Raw genomic sequence first — 17,493 nt, 5'->3', positions numbered from 1 at the left:
GAGTCGCATGTCTTTCGGTGTTCTATCGGATATATTCAGGAGAGTGCGCACAAGAGCTTCATGACCTGATCCCCAGTGGCGGCGCGTCAAACATATCCATAGGCAAGCCGGGGCTAAGTTGGCTTACATATTTCCTTTACAACTTTGCTCAAATGTCCAAAAACAGGCAAGCCGGTGGGAATCGGCTTTTATGGACGCGCCGCCACTGCTGATCCCACCTTCCCCTTTCCATCATCGGACGTCCAGGCGCGGGGAGCGAATGCACCCGTTCGTGGTTAATTCCATTTGTCCGCACAAAACGATATGCCTCGTCGTTTTTGGTAAGGACGTCATCTGTATTCCTTGAGAAATATGACCTTGGTCTCTTTAAAGCTAGAGTGAGTAGGCTATTACTGAACTGGTGAGCTCCATCTTAGGCTCTGTCTTCACTTTCTATCAGGTGTGACTTGAGCCAATCGCCGATCAGTTTATAAAATGAAAATGATTGGCCCAGATAATCACACGAAAACTACACCTATACATGCAAGAGTAGACTTTAACCAGATCCGTTGGCTCGATATAAAAAGATAAAATGGCGAAAACATGTGCCTATTTTTCATATACATGTCGGAGGCGGCATGGGTGTTGTACACAGGATGGCGGGTGGGCGTAGTACCTCGATGTAGTACTTCACAGCCAACTCAGTATGCTACCAGTGCATGAAATAAACTTTCGGGCTTGTTAACCATACTAGTGCCTACTAAAATATCTAGTCGCTATTGGGATGTATTTGGATTGCACTCAAATAAAAGGATCGCATAAAATTGTTCAAGTCTTTATTCAAATCAAGCTAGGCCGGCTCCAACCGTACACCTCTGACCCGAGAAGATTTAATTCCTTCTCAATTGGAGAAGGGTATCCCAATATGGGACCGGCAACAAACTCGGCGGGACACATCTTTTCAAAACAACACTTCTTCTCTTTATTTTACAAAGGTAAGCTTCTAATCACACGTAAGAAATCAAAATAACACTTGGAATAAAACACTTAGCTAAATGGTTAAAGAACGTTGGATTCTATAAGCTTTCAGAATAATCCTTCAGGTATAAGCCTTCAGGAACGTGGCGAATTAGGCACGAGGTTGGCTAACGTCCGATCTCTAGCGCGGCTCAATCAAGTCTGCTCGAGGAGCCTCCCCGCTCCCGCCTTTAAGTCAAGTAGGCAAACCTGCTCGACCGGTCTACCAACATAACGACAAAAATGCCAACTCGTGCCTACGTTCACCCAAGAGAAACCTCTTGATGTTCCAAAGCCTTCTACCTGTCATCTTAGTTCAACAATATGCCAATAGAGGGCGTTACGAGTACTCTTTACGCAACTTTATGAATTTCGTTACAACCAAGTAATACGTAGCTCAACATTGGTAATCGATTTTATACAGGCGTCAAACTATGAAACTGTAACGCTGCAATACGTCCTTCTGGAGTTACGCTCCGACATACATATTTCCAGTTAGTACCCTGCATATCATAGCAGTATATATTTTTTTTAGTATGGAATAGCGAAGAGATATAGAGCATATTTTTAAACACAAGTATACGAGTAGATAGATCCAACAGAAGATTTGAAGGAATTGAGATAAACGGTAAAAATCCGCGGGAGAACCAAATCTTCCGTCGAAAAGTTCATATGGACCGCCATATCTTTTGTATCTTTCTTATTTCCTGACTTTACGCGCCCTCTTCATATGGACATTGGGAATCGCATTTGGTAGGCAGGATAGCTACGAGTAGTTCAGTTAAAAGTTTGGGTGCGAATACAGTAATTCAATTCAGGTATTTATTTGTACTAGGTCCGGTTGGCTGTACTTATCCAAAGCATGTCCATGGCAAATATCATCCAAATCGATCCTCCAGTCTAGAGATGGGTAGTGAGTAAATACTCACGGGTAAATACCGAGTAAATACTCAGTATTTACTCAATATACCCGTATTTACTCGTTTATACCCAGATTGGTGGGTATAAACTATTTAGAGTGCTGAAAGGGGCATATAAATTTGAAATATAGGTGTATTTTGTATGCCGCTACTGGATTAAGTACTCAAAATTGTAAGAAATGTATTTTTAAGAGGGGCACTCCATACATGTAACTAATTGTCACAAAAAAAAATTCAGAAAGCACCAACGTGTTGCACATCATTAAATGGGTCTTTAAAAATAACTGCAATGTTTCTAAGAACATTTTTGGATAAATTGAATATTTTTGGAAAAAAACCGTTTCGAAAGGCCAAAATAATGTTTATCTCTCTTTATCTGTAGACCCAAAGTTCAGAAAAAATATGAAAACATATCGGGAGATTAACCGTATAATAGAGTACAAAAAACAATATTTTGAACATCATCAGTTGAGCCATTTTTGAGATTTCTTTAAAAAACCCTTAATAAAAGGTCGTAAGTACCGCGTAAACACGGACTTTTGCGCGACATGCAGTTATCTAGAACATCGATAGAATTTAAGTACCATATTTTTAAAGTAAATACCTTATTATTTAAAACAAAATTGTTAACTAATGCATTATCACAATTTGCCTCTCACTAATAATTACCTTTTTTTCCTAAATTAAGCGTCCTATATGCTTTTTATTTTATAAATATTGTTAATACACGTTAGCACTCTTCAATAAAAGACAATTTGGTTCTTAAATCTCACTTTTTGAATATTTTATAAGCAATCGTTTTTACCCACCTAAATGAGTAAATACGGGAATTTATCGGGTGCTTTGAGTAAATACCGAGTAAATACTCAGTATTTACTCACCCCTACCCATCTCTACTCCAGTCAAATCAGTCTAAAAGCATGATAAGATAAGAAACCATACTTCCTAACAAACTTTAGAATTCGGGTCTAATATTAGTTAGAAGTAAGATTAGAGGAAATTATTTACAGTACGCTCGTGAATCTATTACAGAATCTTTCGCTTGCACGGGACTAAAAATAAGCACTCGAAGAAATATCAAACTTTACTCTCTTGTTGTACGAATAACTATTTCACCTGAGCAGCTCGAACATGGGTACTTTGCTACTTAAAAAAAAGCGGCCAAGTGCGAATCGGACTCGCCCATGTAGGGTTCCGTAGCAGCAAGTAACATAATAAAATTGCGGTTTACGGTTTATGATGTATTAAAAAAAAACTACTTACTAGATCTCGTTCAAACCAATTTTCGGTGGAAATTTGCATGGTAATGTACATATTATATTTTTTTAAGTTTTATCAGTCTCTTATTTTAGAAGTTGCAGGGGGGGACGGGGACACAAATTTTACCACTTCAGAAGTGTCTCTCGCGCAAACTATTCAGTATAGAAAAAAATGATATTAAAAACCTGAATAACATTTTTGAAGAACTATCCATAGATACCCCACAGGTATGGGTTTGATGAAAAAAAAATTTTGAGTTTCAGTTCTATGGGGAACCCCCAAAATGTATTGTTTTTTTTTTTCTATTTTTGTGTGAAAATCTTAATGCGGTTCACGGAATACATCTACTTACCAAGTTTCATTTAAATAGTATAGTTCTAATAGTTTCGGAAAAAAGTGAATGTGACATACAGACAGATATGACGAATCCATAAGGGTTCCGTTTTTTACCATTTGGCTACGGAACCCTAAAAAACAGTGAGCAAAATCACATTTTGCTCATTGAGTTAGACAGAATGACGTAATGAAGAAGGACTACATTTTTCAGGCCGTCTAATATGTTATCACTGCTGAGGCGAAAAGAAAAATACACACGTACTACACGAGATCAAAGTTATTTACATCTCGTGCGCTTTTGAGTCCTATACTCAAGATTTTAAATTAGATTCACTCGCTACGATCGTGAACCTATTATAGAATCTTTCGCTTGCACGCTACTCAAAATAAGCACTCGAAGAAATATCAAACTTTGCTTTCTGGTTGATAATCCAGTAACATTGTCGAATTTTGTAACCTGGCTCTTTTGCGTCAAATCCGGTAGTTCTGATTTTTTGCAGACTTATTTATGATGTTAGCTCAATGAATAATACAAGTTTGTGACTTCGAGCGCCGAACGCAACTTTGTCAAATATCGAATATTACTTGCCCTAGTTGCTAAGAGCAGGAAGAAATATAGCATAGATTGGACCGGGTGATCCGACCCTTGCGCGTCTCTTTTTGGGGGGTAGGCACGGTACGATCTCAAGCTACCTGCCCAAATCACCTTTGTTTGACCTTAGGAACAATCGTGCCAAGCTGCATCGCCTGAGACAAAAGTGGATACTCACTGCACGAATACAATTTCAAAAAATTATAAATTTTGAAAGGTTTTATTTCGGAAACTACTAGATGTCCAGAGACAATTCTAATCTCGTATCGTAGAAAATTTAGTCCACTTTAAAAACCTCCTGAGAAGGCACTATCAAAAACTAGTCCTTTAGGGTTATAATCGCCCAAATCTAAAAGAAAACCGAAATTTTCGCGGGTTTTTCGATATTTGACAAAGTTGCGTTCGGCGCTCGAAGTCACAAACTTGTATTATTCATTGGGCCAACATCATAAACACGTCTGCAAAAAATCAGAACTACCGGATTTAAGGCAAACGCGAAATGTATAAAATTACTGTATTATGAGCTATTTTTTAATAAAAGTTACAATTACTACACGTGTAGTTGTAAAATTGCAGGTAAGTTATTCAATTATTCATGCAATCTCAACAATTTTTAGAAATAAAATACACGTGGAAGTAACTAAAGTATTTTACTGATTACATTCAGTATAAAAAAGCTACGCAAAATTGTATCGTCGTCAGTATACTGGTAACATTAAAGTAAGGTATCATCGAACACAATGTTCCTACCAATTATCTTGGTGACGGTCTGTCTTGCCAGTACCTCGGTCTTGGCTTCATACGACAAAACATTCTACGACGTGGAAGACGCTGAGAACCTGTTCGATGACTTTCTCCAAGAACATAAAAAAGTATACAACCGTAGAGAGTATAACGAAAGGCTTGCAATTTTCAAGAAGACATTAAAACATATAAATGAGCAAAATGAGAAATTTCCTGATACCGTATTTGCATTAAATCACTTCGCTGACTTGAAGCCTCACGAGTTAGAGTGTTATCGTGGTTTCAAACTCCCAAAAGATGTGAATTTGACGAAAGTTGAAATCACCGAGGGATTGGGTAGTGCGCCTGAATCATTTGACTGGAGAAAACAAAATAAGGTTACACATGTTAAGAACCAAGAGCAATGTGGCAGCTGCTACATCTTCAGTGCTGTTGGTATGTTTCCAAATCTAATTACCTAACTTATCTTTGAACGGAAAGCTTTTTTTTTAATTTGTTGTTAATTATAAATTGTAATCTTTGTGACTATGATGCTGTTAGTTCAAAAACTACTTCGAGAGTTGCTTTATTACTACTACATTATCATTAGTTTCAATGAGGAAGTGAATGTTAAGTACCTACGGTTCAATTAAGACTACAAAAGAACTTCTCCATAGGAAAATATATTTGTTTGCTTTTTTTATAGGTGATATTGAAGGGCAGTACGCTATTAAACATGGCCAGCTTGTATCTTTGTCCGAAATGCAAGCTCTCGACTGCCTTACTGTTGGAACTTGTGGAGGAGGATACATGCATCAAGTTATGCAGTACGTTTACTAGTTATTTATTTAATTTTATTAATGCGAATCTAGTGAAGATAGTGTGGGGTTGACTAAAAGAAAAAGAAACAGAACGTATAATACAGGAAAAACTATAGATACTATATAAACTATACAAGCTACCGAACATTGTGTAATATTAGGACTCAGTAGTAATTGCTAGTGAAGTCAGTCTAGCACTGCACAGACTCTATCTACATCTACAGTAACAAAATGTGAAAATGCCTGTTTAATAGTCATCATTTCATGGGAATTTAGAAAATTACTTGCCGATCAGGTGTCGAATCAGATTAACCTGCCTAGTTAAAGTTAATTTGACCTTCTTTCACTGTTCTGATTTCCTGTAAATATTATGCGAAATAACACGAGTGATAGATTTCAGTAAGTCATTTGGTTTTTGCTTTTCTCTTCTCTCTGTCGTATCCCTCTTGACAGAGCGGTCGTGGTCACGTTGAGGCGTCCGCATCGGTAGTAGAAGCGGTCACAGCTCTTAGCACGATCTCCCGCCACCTCTCCCTGTTGGTTTTGCTTTTACCATTCTTCTAATAATCCTTATATCAGTTATAACAAAATACCCCTTGGTATTTAGTACAGCTATCATTGATATAATATTCGTTAATTTCAGGGAATTAGCTAAACGACCAATGAAGTTGGAGAGGGAAGATGATTATCCCTATACAGCACCACCCAAACAAGACTGTCATCATGACCCCAGCAAGGGAGTTGTCCAGTGCATAAGTGGTAAAAAACTATCAATAATGGACGAAGAACAGCTGAAGACCCAATTACACAAACGTGGCCCTATGTCGATTGGTATGTTTCGTGCACAATAGTTTTTAAATAAATGTACAAGTTTAATATTTTTATAACTAGATTGAGATCTACTTTCCAACAGTTGTTGAATGAAATGACAAAATTTAGATTTTTTTTAGGTTTTAGTTTTTTGGGTTTTTTTTTCTTGTCTTATATTATTTTTCTTTGTTTGACTATGTGATATTCACGTAGTAAGTAAGTACATGAATTCATCATCAGTATCAGAAATGTCAGTTGTTAATTGTTATTAGTTATGTCATGTCTTAGATATAGAAAATTTCTGCAGTAATGGCATCGACAGCAATGTCGCGTGGCAATGCTATTGCAATAAAGAGATCATCATCATCATCATCATCATCATCAGGCTATAGTAGTCCACTGCTGGACATAGCCCCCCTAAAGAGCGCCATAGCGCCCTGTCCTTAGCTTGCCGCATCCAGCATCTGCCTGCAGTCTTTCGCAGATCGTCATCCCACCTGGTCGGAGGGCGTCCTACACTACGTAATAAATAGATACTTAACCTTAATTTGTGAGGCAGTGTGAAACAAAAATTAAAAACGTTTACTAGGTTGAACATTATAAAGTTTGAAAGGAATTCAAGTTAGGTTCTTATTTATTTATTAACATAAAAGTATACAGCTTATACAAATACAATGTCCCACAAAACAGTTTACACGGTTTGACTGTGGGATCTTGCAGTCTCTACTCTCTTATATTACATTAAAGTTTACATCTGTCATTACTAATAATGCTCAACAATTACTAAACGCGATTTACGAGGTAACTACGCAGCTTTTTACCAAATTTTACTTTATTGGCTTCCTGTCTGATGTCAGAGGGCAGGCTGTTGAGTATGTAGGGAAGGCTTTTATGAAGACATCTATCGCCGTAGTAATTAGTAACCCTCGGCACAACAAACTTGCCCGCAGACACCGACCTGGTTCCACAAACATCGTTACGGTATAACTGGGTATGCTCTCGACTGCCATGATTGTTGTACAAAATTAAATATTTATGCTTAAGGCTCACCGGAAGAATATTACATACTTTAAACAAATTTCTATAGTCTTTTTTATTTTTATCTCTAGTTTTATTATTAACTAACAGTTTTAGGAATCTAACTTGCATACATTCTAACTTGTTTAAATTAGTTTTAGTTGTTAATCCGTAACAGTCAAGTGCATAACCAATTATCGATTCAACTAAAGATACATATAAATATTTTAGAATATGCAGAGGTACTTTGAAACTTAGATAATAAAATTTTCCTAGTAATACTTTAAGTTTGCCATAAATAAAATCGACATGGTGCGTTGTAAGTAAATATATCACCTGTTTCAGAAAATTGATGTTCTTGACTAATTTGTTATTATATTGCTACAGCTTTAAACGCCGCGGACTTTGACTACTACACTAAAGGTATACTAATACCTAATGTGTGCAAAGGGCAAGACCCAAATCATGGTGTACTTTTGGTGGGATACGGAGAAGGTTTGTAGAAATTTTATAGGTACTACACGTTTATATTTTATTATAATACAGTCATTCATTACTTATAATTTCACTCAGTACCTAATATTTTAATAACACAATTCAAATATGACGAAATCATCATCATTAACATCACGAAATAACGTCATTATTATATGATCACATAAGAATTTTGTCACAACAGATTTGTTGCCTACTGAGTGTTAATCATAAAACTTGACAAGACTCAATAGAAGCGTGTTATTTATTTCTTCCAAATGCATAAGTCAAAATGATAAATTGAGATAAATGGTTAATGGTTCTTTGTGGAGTGTGCGTATACAAGTGCTCCGAGTATTTCTGAACTGATGAACCGCGAGGGAGTACGCAGGGTTGTGCGTATACTTTAGTTTAATGTAATCTGTTAAGGACGAAATAATTAAGTGCGTGTTTAAATTTTTACTTGCACAAGGTTCCCTTGCATTTTATTCAGTATTTGTGCCTGTACCGAATTTCTACTCATTTCCATCATGCGTGATCCGTAAGAATGCGTATTAAAGAATGTGTGAGGCACTCAACATTAACGTTTCGACAATGTTTCATTTGCAGAAAACGGCAAAAAGTTCTGGATAATCAAGAATTCGTGGGGAACTGGCTGGGGCGACGAAGGCTACGTAAGAATATTGCGAGGAGTCAACGCATGCGGTATTGGGTCTTACATAGCCGAATCCACTGTGGCATAATTCTCTATTTTTACCTTTTCGGAGCATCAGAAAAAACATGAAATCGTACATCATAAGATCATAGCAAAATTCTAAATCAAATATAAGGAGTATAAAGCAGTTTCTTGGCTCGCATTTTGCCATCTTGACTTACTTTAACATTCATAAATTTTATCTTTTATCATGGTTTACATGCTTTACATGGCAAAGCCACAAAAATGCTGACCATCTGCAACGTGAAATTTAACAGCGACGCATACTGTAATTTCCTTAATCATTGTCTTTTGTTTAATTAACGTCATCGCCATTTAACTATTGGATACGAATAAATTTGGTAATCATGGCTTGAAATTCAAACTGACTTTTCTTTCTTGAACACTGTCCTAAAATTTTAAGAGAACTGATCAAATATATCAAATAGAAATAAGAATTAATAGGAAGCTAGCGCAAAATTATAGTTTTTATATAGAATTTTACATTTTTTAATCATTGTTTGATATTTTACATTTAATATTTGCTTCGGGTTGGTGTGGTGAAAATTTTGTGTTTCACTCGGGGGCAAATTTTGTTTAACCCTGTGCTTTGAAATCCTCGCAAAGCTCAATATTCCATTTTTCGAACCACTTACTACGCTCGTGGTTCAATTTTGGAATCTTTCGCTTGCTCAGGTATCAATATTAGCACGAGCGGTTAAACAACAACTTTGCCCCCTTGTAAAACAAATAACTATGTATTGTTTAATTAATATCAACATCATTTAGTTATTGGATAAGTTAGTGGATTGGAAAGTTGAATTACATTTTTTTCAAGACACCAAACCGAAAAACCCTCCTGGACTAGAATCGGATTAATTGCCAATTTTAACTTTAAATCAATACGTTGAAGAAATCCGACCTTTTCCGTTAAATTATAACTTTTTCGCACTTGTTTTTAAACTTTCGCAACACACGACTGACACGACTGAGCGGTTACTACAATGTGGCAAGAGGTGCGGGATGAAATGGCGTCACACGTTGTATTGCTAGTGATGTAAAATAACTCCTATTTTGGAAGCAATTGCGATTATACGTTCTTACCCTCCATTCGATCTTACCTGGGTATACCTTACCACTTTTGTACGTACTTGACTGTACCTATCCAAAGCATATCCATTTGCAAATATCATCCAAACCGGTCCTCCAGACAAATCAGTCTAAGCATGAAAAGGTAAGAAATATAAACACATAGAAATCCATACTTCCTAACAAACTTTCGAATTTAGGTCTAATATTAGTTAAAATTAAGATTAGAGCATAGTCTAATAAAACATGGTCTTCCATTCCCAGAGTGACACAGGCCTACGTCACAACAACATGGCCGCTATATATAGCGCTATCGCTTATTATCATATAGCCCAGTCGCATGATGACGTAGGCCCGTGTCAGTTGGGTGACCTAGAAAAGACGGGAATGGAGTACCAGGCGGAGTATATTATTATACCATGGATTAGAGGAAAGGAGAATAGATATCAAAAACTTGAGGCCGAGTACATATTATTTACAGTACTCTCGTGAATCTATTACAGAATATTTCGCTTGCACGGGACTCAAAATAAGCACTCGAAGAAATATCAAACTTTGCTCTCTTGTTGTACAAATAATTATTTTACCTTAGCAGCTCAAACAAGCCAAATCGCATTTTGCTCACTGAGTGAGACAAAATGACATTCAAGTGACTTTTATATTCAAATGGCATTTTAACATGCGGGGTCTAGTTCGAAATACTCGGATTCTATTATCTCTGTCCCTTTCACGTCGTCAGCAAAAAGAAAGAGACAAAAAAAAGTTCAAAGGCTATTCAACGGTATATTGACGGTTTATAATAAGACCCCCGAAAAAGTCTGAACGCATCGTTTCAAAACATGTAAGAGTAATAATGAGTCAATTCTTATATAATAATTAATTAATGAAAATAAAATTTAAGATTTGATTAAAACACTATATTTTACGTATTTTTTAGGGTTCCCTACCCAAAGGGTAAAACGGGACCCTATTACTAAGACTTCGCTGTCCGTCCGTCCGTCCGTCTGTCCGTCCGTCCGTCCGTCTGTCCGTCCGTCCGTCCGTCCGTCCGTCCGTCTGTCTGTCACCAGGCTGTATCTCACGAACCGTGATAGCTAGACAGTTGAAATTTTCACAGATGATGTATTTCTGTTGCCGCTATAACAACAAATACTAAAAACAGAATAAAATAAAGATTTAAATGGGGCTCCCATACAACAAACGGGATTTTTGACCAAAGTTAAGCAATGTCGGGAGTGGTCAGTACTTGGATGGGAGACCGTTTATTTTTTGCTTTTTTTTCGTTTTTTTTTTTGTATTATGATACGGAACCCTTCGTGCGCGAGTCCGACTCGCACTTACCGGGGTTTTTACTTACATACTTGGTTGGCGCGATGACCCAAAATGAGTCTTGGCCTCCAACACAAGAGCACGCCACTTAGATCGGTCCAAAGCGGTATCCCGCCGGCTTTCGCCGACGCCGTATTTTATGGTACGATTCAACATAATGAAATAAAAAAATACACAGATTATTACGCAAAATAAATAATTCTACATTTACGAATCTCCACTAATAGTTGAAAAATAGCATCTGCAATTCTTTCTATCTGTGAGAACCTATAATTGGCCTCCGATTTTTATACATGTTGTTAATGTGTTTCATGTGCTGTTGGTTTTCCAATAAATAAATAATAAATAAATTCAAACCGTAACTTGCAAAGTTTATATTTAGAAAAAGAAGTTGGTGATTGAAGTGTCAATAATTGATGTTCGTTATTTCCATATTATTTTACTGAAATTTATTTTGTTTTGTGTTTGATGGCGGTAATTAAATAATTGTTAGAGTAGATCTTAAAACATCATGAGTGAATAGGTAAGTGTTAAAGAAAGATTACATTTTTCAGGGTGTCTAATATGTTTTACATTCTCGTGCGCTTTTGAGTACCTTACTACGCTCAAGATTCTAAATTATATCCACTCGCTACGATCATGAATCTATTATGGAATCTTTCGCTTGCACGGGACTCAAAATCGACTCGAGTGCTTACTCGAAGAAATATCAAACTTTGATCTCTTGTTGTATAAATAACTATTTAAGCAATGTTTTAAATAAGAGTTACATTATTTACTGCACGTGTAGTTTAGTATTTGTGATAACATTAAAATTGCAGGTATGTTATTCAAATTATTCATGCAATCTCAACAATTTTTAGAAATAAAATACACGTGGAAGTAACTAAAGTATTTTACTGATTACATTCAGTATAAAAAGGCTACGCAAAATTGTAACATCGTCAGTTTACTGGTAACATTTTAGGAAACTATCATCGAACACAATGTTCGTACCAATTATCCTGGTGACAGTCTGTCTTGCCAGTACCACGGTCTTGGCGTCATACGACAAAACATTCTACGACATGGAAGACGCTGAGAACCTGTTCGATGACTTTCTCCAAGAGCATAAGAAAGTATACAACCGTAGAGAGTACAACGAAAGGCTTGCGATTTTCAAGAAGACATTAAAACATATAAATGAGCAAAATGAGAAATTTCCTGATACCGTATTTGCAATAAATCACTTCGCCGACTTGAAGCCTCACGAGTTAGAGTGTTATCGTGGTTTCAAACTCCCAAAAGATATAAATTTGACGAAAGTTGAAATCACCGAGGGATTGGGTAGTGCGCCTGAATCATTCGACTGGAGACAACAAAATAAGGTTACACATGTTAAGGACCAAGGACAATGTGGCAGTTGCTACATCTTCAGTGCTGTTGGTATGTTTCCATATCTTATTACCTATCTTATCTTTGAACGGTAAGATTTTTTTTTCAATTTGTTGTTAATTGTAAATTGTAATCTTTGTGACTATGATGCTGAAAACTATTTCGAGAGTTGCTTTATTACTACATTATCATTAGTTTCAATGAGGAAGTGGATGTTAAGTACGGTTCAATTAAGATTACAGAAGAACTTGAACATAGGAAGGTACTCAATTCTTCATAGGAAAATATATTTGTTTGCTTTTTTTACAGGTGATATTGAAGGGCAGTACGCTATTAAACATGGCCAGCTTGTATCTTTGTCCGAAGAACAAGCTCTCGACTGCCTTACTGTTGGATCTTGTTTTGGAGGAGACAGCCATGAAGTTATGCAGTACGTTTACTTGTAATTTATTTAACCATATTAATGCGAATCTAGTGAAGATAGTCTGGGGTTGAATAAAAGAAAAAGAAACAACGTATAATATAAGCAAAACGTATATTACGTATGTACTTGAAATTTACTTGTAAACACATTCTAACTGGCAAAACTATCGATGTAACTATATAAACTACAAGCTACCGATCATTGTGTTGTATTAGGAGTCAGTAGTAATTGCTAGTGAAGTCAGTCTAGCACTGCACGGACTCTGCATTAACAAAAATGAAAGTACCTGTATAATCGTCATCAGTTCATAGGAATTTAGAAAATTACTTCCCGAGCCAGACTTATCTGCATAGTCAAAGTTATTTTGACCTTCTTTCGCTGTTCTTATTTCCTGTAATTATTATGCCAAATAACACGAATCATAGGTTTTATTTAGTCATTTGGTTTTTGATTTTACCGTTCTTATAATAATCCTTATATCACTTATAACAAAATACCCCTTGGTTCTCAGTAGGTATCTATAGCAATCATTGATTTTATAACATTCGTTAATTTCAGGGAATTAGCTAAACGACCAATGAAGTTGGAGAGGGAAGATAATTATCCCTATACAGAACCACCCAAACGAGATTGTCATCATGACCCCAGCAAGGGAGTTGTCCAATGCACAAGTGGTAAAAAACTATCAATAATGGACGAAGAACAGCTGAAGACCCAATTACACAAACGTGGCCCTATGTCAATTGGTATGTTTCGTGCATAATCGTTTTTGAATTAATGTATTTATTATTTTATATAACTAGATTAAGATGTACTTTTCAATAATTGTAGAATGTAATGACAAAATTTAGCTTTTAGTTTTTGACTTTGTTTTTATTTTTTATTTCTTGCATTATATTATACATATTTCTTTGTTTGACCAAAAAGAATAGATAGTATAGAGGGGTCCTGTCATTGTCAATTTTGTAGTCACGGTACATTTACTGCCATCTATCGACACACGATTAAAACTTAAAATAAAATTGAAAATGTATAAAATAATCAAAATATGTTTACGGATAAATGATTCTTAACTTTTATTGTTCCATACTGACCCATGTTCTTTCACTGATATGTGTTAAAATTGTTAAATACCAAACGGTGTCGCTAACGCCATCTAGCCGAGAATAGGCCAAAGGTAATGGCGCCATCTATTCTAGAATGACTTTTCCTTGGCCGTCCGAGGCACGTTTTTTTCTTAGACTTTATTTATCTTATACGGAGTTATATATATCTCTGGTTTGACTATGTGATATTCGTATAGTAAGTACTTACATGAATTCATCATCAAATCATCAATATCAGAAATGTCAGTTGTTAGTTGACATGTCAATGTCAGGTCTTAGATAAAATACATTTCTGCAGCAATGGCTTCGGCAGCAATGCCGCGTGGCAATGCTATTACAATAATGACATACTTAACCTTAATTTGTGAGGCAGTGTGAAACAAAAATTAAAAACGTTTACTAAAATGTCATTCTATGGAACTTGCTAACTGTCATTGTAAACAAAAGTCACTCGTAAATTCATCATTCAGAGACAATTTCAATACGGCGGTTTGTTTACAGTTAGCGAGCTCCATAGAATGACACTTAAGGTTGAACATTATAAAGTTATTTGAAAGGAATAAGGGAGGTGGGACATAGAATTAGGGAGAGGACCTATGATGCTCGCGCGGGTTCGTACCTGGTGCAAAGGCTGGCCATCGCTATCCAACGTGGTAATGCGGCAAGTGTGATGGGCACCTTTGCACCCGGTACAATTCGCGGAGGTCTTTTAGATTAAAATATTTTAATATTTCTAATTATTATATATTTAAGTTATTTTTGTATGATTGTTTATATACAAAATTAATTGCTTTTATACGTGAAAGGAATTATATTTAGGTTGTTGTATGTAAATATATATTAACCTGTTTCAGAAGATTGGTGCTCTTGACTATTTTTTTATATTGCTACAGCTTTAAATGCCGCGGACTTTGACTACTACACTAAAGGTATACTAATACCTAATGTGTGCAAAGGGCAAGACCCAAATCATGGTGTACTTTTGGTGGGATACGGAGAAGGTTTGTAGAAATTTTATAGCTACTACACGTTTATATTTTATTATAATACAGTCATTCATTACTCATAATTTCACTCAGTACCTAATATTTTAATAACAGAATTCAAATATGACGAAATCATCACGAAATAACGTCATTATTATATGATCATATAATAATTTTGTCACTAACAGAATTGTTACCTACTGAGCGTTAATCATGAAGGCCTGTACACACCGGCTTGCGTGTGGGTGACGTGCACGTGTGCGTGCGCTAAAATGTTGGAGCTGCACACGCACACGTCACGCAAGCGGTGTGCCGTCCCTCATAAGGATCTGTATAGTGTATACTACAACACTGCACGCGCACGTGCACGCCACGCACACGCAGCCGGCGTGCACAGGCCATAAAACTTGACAAGACTCAATAGAAGCTTCTTATTTCTTTCTTATACATAAAAAGCAAAATGATAAATTGAGATAAATGATTAATATGTGAAGTGTGCGTATACAATGTATACGCAGTGCAATGTATATTCGGAGCACATGTCATGTGCTCCGAATATTTCTCAACTTTGAATATTTCTCAACTGATGAACCGCGAGGGAGTACGCAGGGTTGTGCGTATACTTTAGTTTAATGTACTCGTAATCTAATATGGACGAAATAATTACGTATTTAAATTTTTACTTGCACAATGCACAAGGTTCCCTTGCATTTTTTTCAGTATTTGTGCCTGTGCCGAATTTCTACTCATTTCCACCATGAGTGATCCGTAAGAATGCGTATAAAGAATGTGTGAGGCACTCAACATTAACGTTTCGACAATGTTTCATTTGCAGAAAACGGCAAAAAGTTCTGGATAATCAAGAATTCGTGGGGACAGTGGGGCGAGGATGGCTACGTAAGAATGTTGCGAGGAGTCAACGCATGCGGTATTGGGACGTACATAGCCGAATCCACTGTGGCATAATTGTCTTTTTAGGGTTCCGTACCCAAAGGGTCAAAACGGGACCCTATTACTAAGACTCCGCTGTCCGTCCGTCCGTCCGTCCGTCTGTCACCAGGCTGTATCTCGTGAACCGTGATAGCTAGGCAGTTGAAATTTTCACAGATGATGTATTTCTGTTGCTGCTATAACAACAAATACTAAAAAGTACGGAACCCTCGGTGGGCGAGTCCGACTCGCACTTGTCCGGTTTTTTACCTTTTCGTAGCATTCAAAAAATCATGAAACAGTACATCAAAGATCATAGCAAAATTCAAAATCAAACATAAGGAGTATACAGCAGTTTCTTTACTCGCATCTTGTCCATAAAATGTGACTTAAATTAACATACATATTTTATGAATCTTTTATCAAATTTTATCATGGTTTACGTGGCAAAGCCACAAAAATGATGACCATGTGTGCATCGTGAATCGTAACAGAAAAACATACTGCAATATTCTTACTCCCTTATTCATAAAACTTTGCGGGCCTAATTTAGTTAAATTATATTTAATCCTTTTCTTACAAATACAAAAGTCAAAATGACAGATAAAGACAAACGATTATTAGCTAATTGAGGTTTGTAGCGCGTTTATGAATAAGGGGGTTAATCATTAATCATCATTTAATTATTGGAGACAAATAAATTTGGATATGTCATGACTTCAATTATAATTAACTTTTTTTTTCATGAATCACTCTCCTAAAACTCTAAGGCCCCCTTGCACCATCCCACTAACCCGGGGTCAACCCGTTAAACCGTTTACCCATTGTCAAATTGTACTGGTAACCATGTTAACTCCAGGTTTAACCGGTTACCCGGGCGCTAACCGGACTAAAGATGTGCCAGTTGAGGAAAGTTTGACAATATGTAAAGTTTGATAAGATATAAATTTTGACATGATGTAAAGGTTTACAAAATATTCGAATTATTTTCCATGTTTATACCAAACCAAAACAATCACTACATCTTATAAAACGAAATCCCCCGTATCTCTCTGTTTGTGTGTTTGTTTATGTGTTCGCGATAAATTCAAAAAACTTTACTACTGAACGGATTTTCATGCGGTTTTCATATATCAATAAAGTGATTGTTGGGCGAGGTGTAAGTGTATAATTTGTTAACCCGCGGGAAGCCGGGGCGGGTCGCTAGTCAAATATAAATTTTAACGCGCATGTTCTTATTTCTAGATGAAAAAAGAAAGTTTTTTTTTTAATCTAAAATATAAAGTGGCTAATGTAAAATTTTAGTTTGTATACTGATTGTAAAAACTACATGTCTTCACCTGAAGAGAATAGGAAATTTGTACTCGTATGCCGTCAAACACAATGCCAGGTAAGCCACTTACTGCTGAAATGGAAAAAAAATAATAAAAAGTAAAACAGTACGACACAGATATTGATTTTAGATTTAAAATTTCTTTATTTCAATTATTTCTTTATTTCAATTATTTCTTCATTGCAATTTTTTTTTTTTTATTTTATTGATAAAAATGTTTACATGACATTACAGTTAAACCAATGCGTCACGAAACTTAGACTAAAAACAATAACAATA

The 17,493-nt window shown here is 36.1% G+C and overlaps 2 protein-coding genes across 2 annotated transcripts; both read left to right on the top strand.

Annotated features, from left to right (window-relative positions):
* The first annotated feature begins 4,844 nt into the window (after nt 1–4,844).
* LOC134792291 (procathepsin L-like) lies at nt 4,845–8,728 on the top strand. The gene is made up of 5 exons (XM_063763562.1): nt 4,845–5,283; nt 5,534–5,654; nt 6,292–6,479; nt 7,863–7,970; nt 8,559–8,728. The coding sequence occupies exons 1-5, from the start codon at nt 4,845–4,847 to the stop codon at nt 8,690–8,692; spliced, it is 990 nt and encodes a 329-aa protein (XP_063619632.1). The 3' UTR covers nt 8,693–8,728.
* A 3,357-nt stretch (nt 8,729–12,085) lies between these two features.
* Nucleotides 12,086–15,921, top strand: LOC134792290 (procathepsin L-like). The gene is made up of 5 exons (XM_063763561.1): nt 12,086–12,486; nt 12,745–12,865; nt 13,418–13,605; nt 14,859–14,966; nt 15,787–15,921. The coding sequence occupies exons 1-5, from the start codon at nt 12,129–12,131 to the stop codon at nt 15,915–15,917; spliced, it is 906 nt and encodes a 301-aa protein (XP_063619631.1). The 5' UTR covers nt 12,086–12,128; the 3' UTR covers nt 15,918–15,921.
* Nucleotides 15,922–17,493: the final 1,572 nt, after the last annotated feature.

This window comes from Cydia splendana, chromosome 7 (genome assembly GCF_910591565.1).
Source record: "Cydia splendana chromosome 7, ilCydSple1.2, whole genome shotgun sequence".
NCBI classification, from domain to species: Eukaryota; Metazoa; Arthropoda; class Insecta; order Lepidoptera; family Tortricidae; genus Cydia; species Cydia splendana.
The sequence above is the reverse complement of the archived record's forward strand: the minus strand, read 5'-3'. Positions and strand labels throughout refer to the sequence as shown.

Excerpts from the sequence above, each read along its gene's own strand:
- LOC134792291 (XM_063763562.1), top strand. The coding sequence starts at position 4,845 with ATGTTCCTACCAATTATCTTGGTGACGGTCTGTCTTGCCAGTACCTCG. Across the intron at positions 5,284-5,533 it reads CTACATCTTCAGTGCTGTTG|GTGATATTGAAGGGCAGTAC; the intron begins GTATGTTTCCAA and ends CTTTTTTTATAG. Across the intron at positions 5,655-6,291 it reads TACATGCATCAAGTTATGCA|GGAATTAGCTAAACGACCAA; the intron begins GTACGTTTACTA and ends CGTTAATTTCAG.
- LOC134792290 (XM_063763561.1), top strand. The coding sequence starts at position 12,129 with ATGGAAGACGCTGAGAACCTGTTCGATGACTTTCTCCAAGAGCATAAG. Across the intron at positions 13,606-14,858 it reads ACGTGGCCCTATGTCAATTG|CTTTAAATGCCGCGGACTTT; the intron begins GTATGTTTCGTG and ends ATATTGCTACAG. Across the intron at positions 14,967-15,786 it reads TTTGGTGGGATACGGAGAAG|AAAACGGCAAAAAGTTCTGG; the intron begins GTTTGTAGAAAT and ends TTTCATTTGCAG.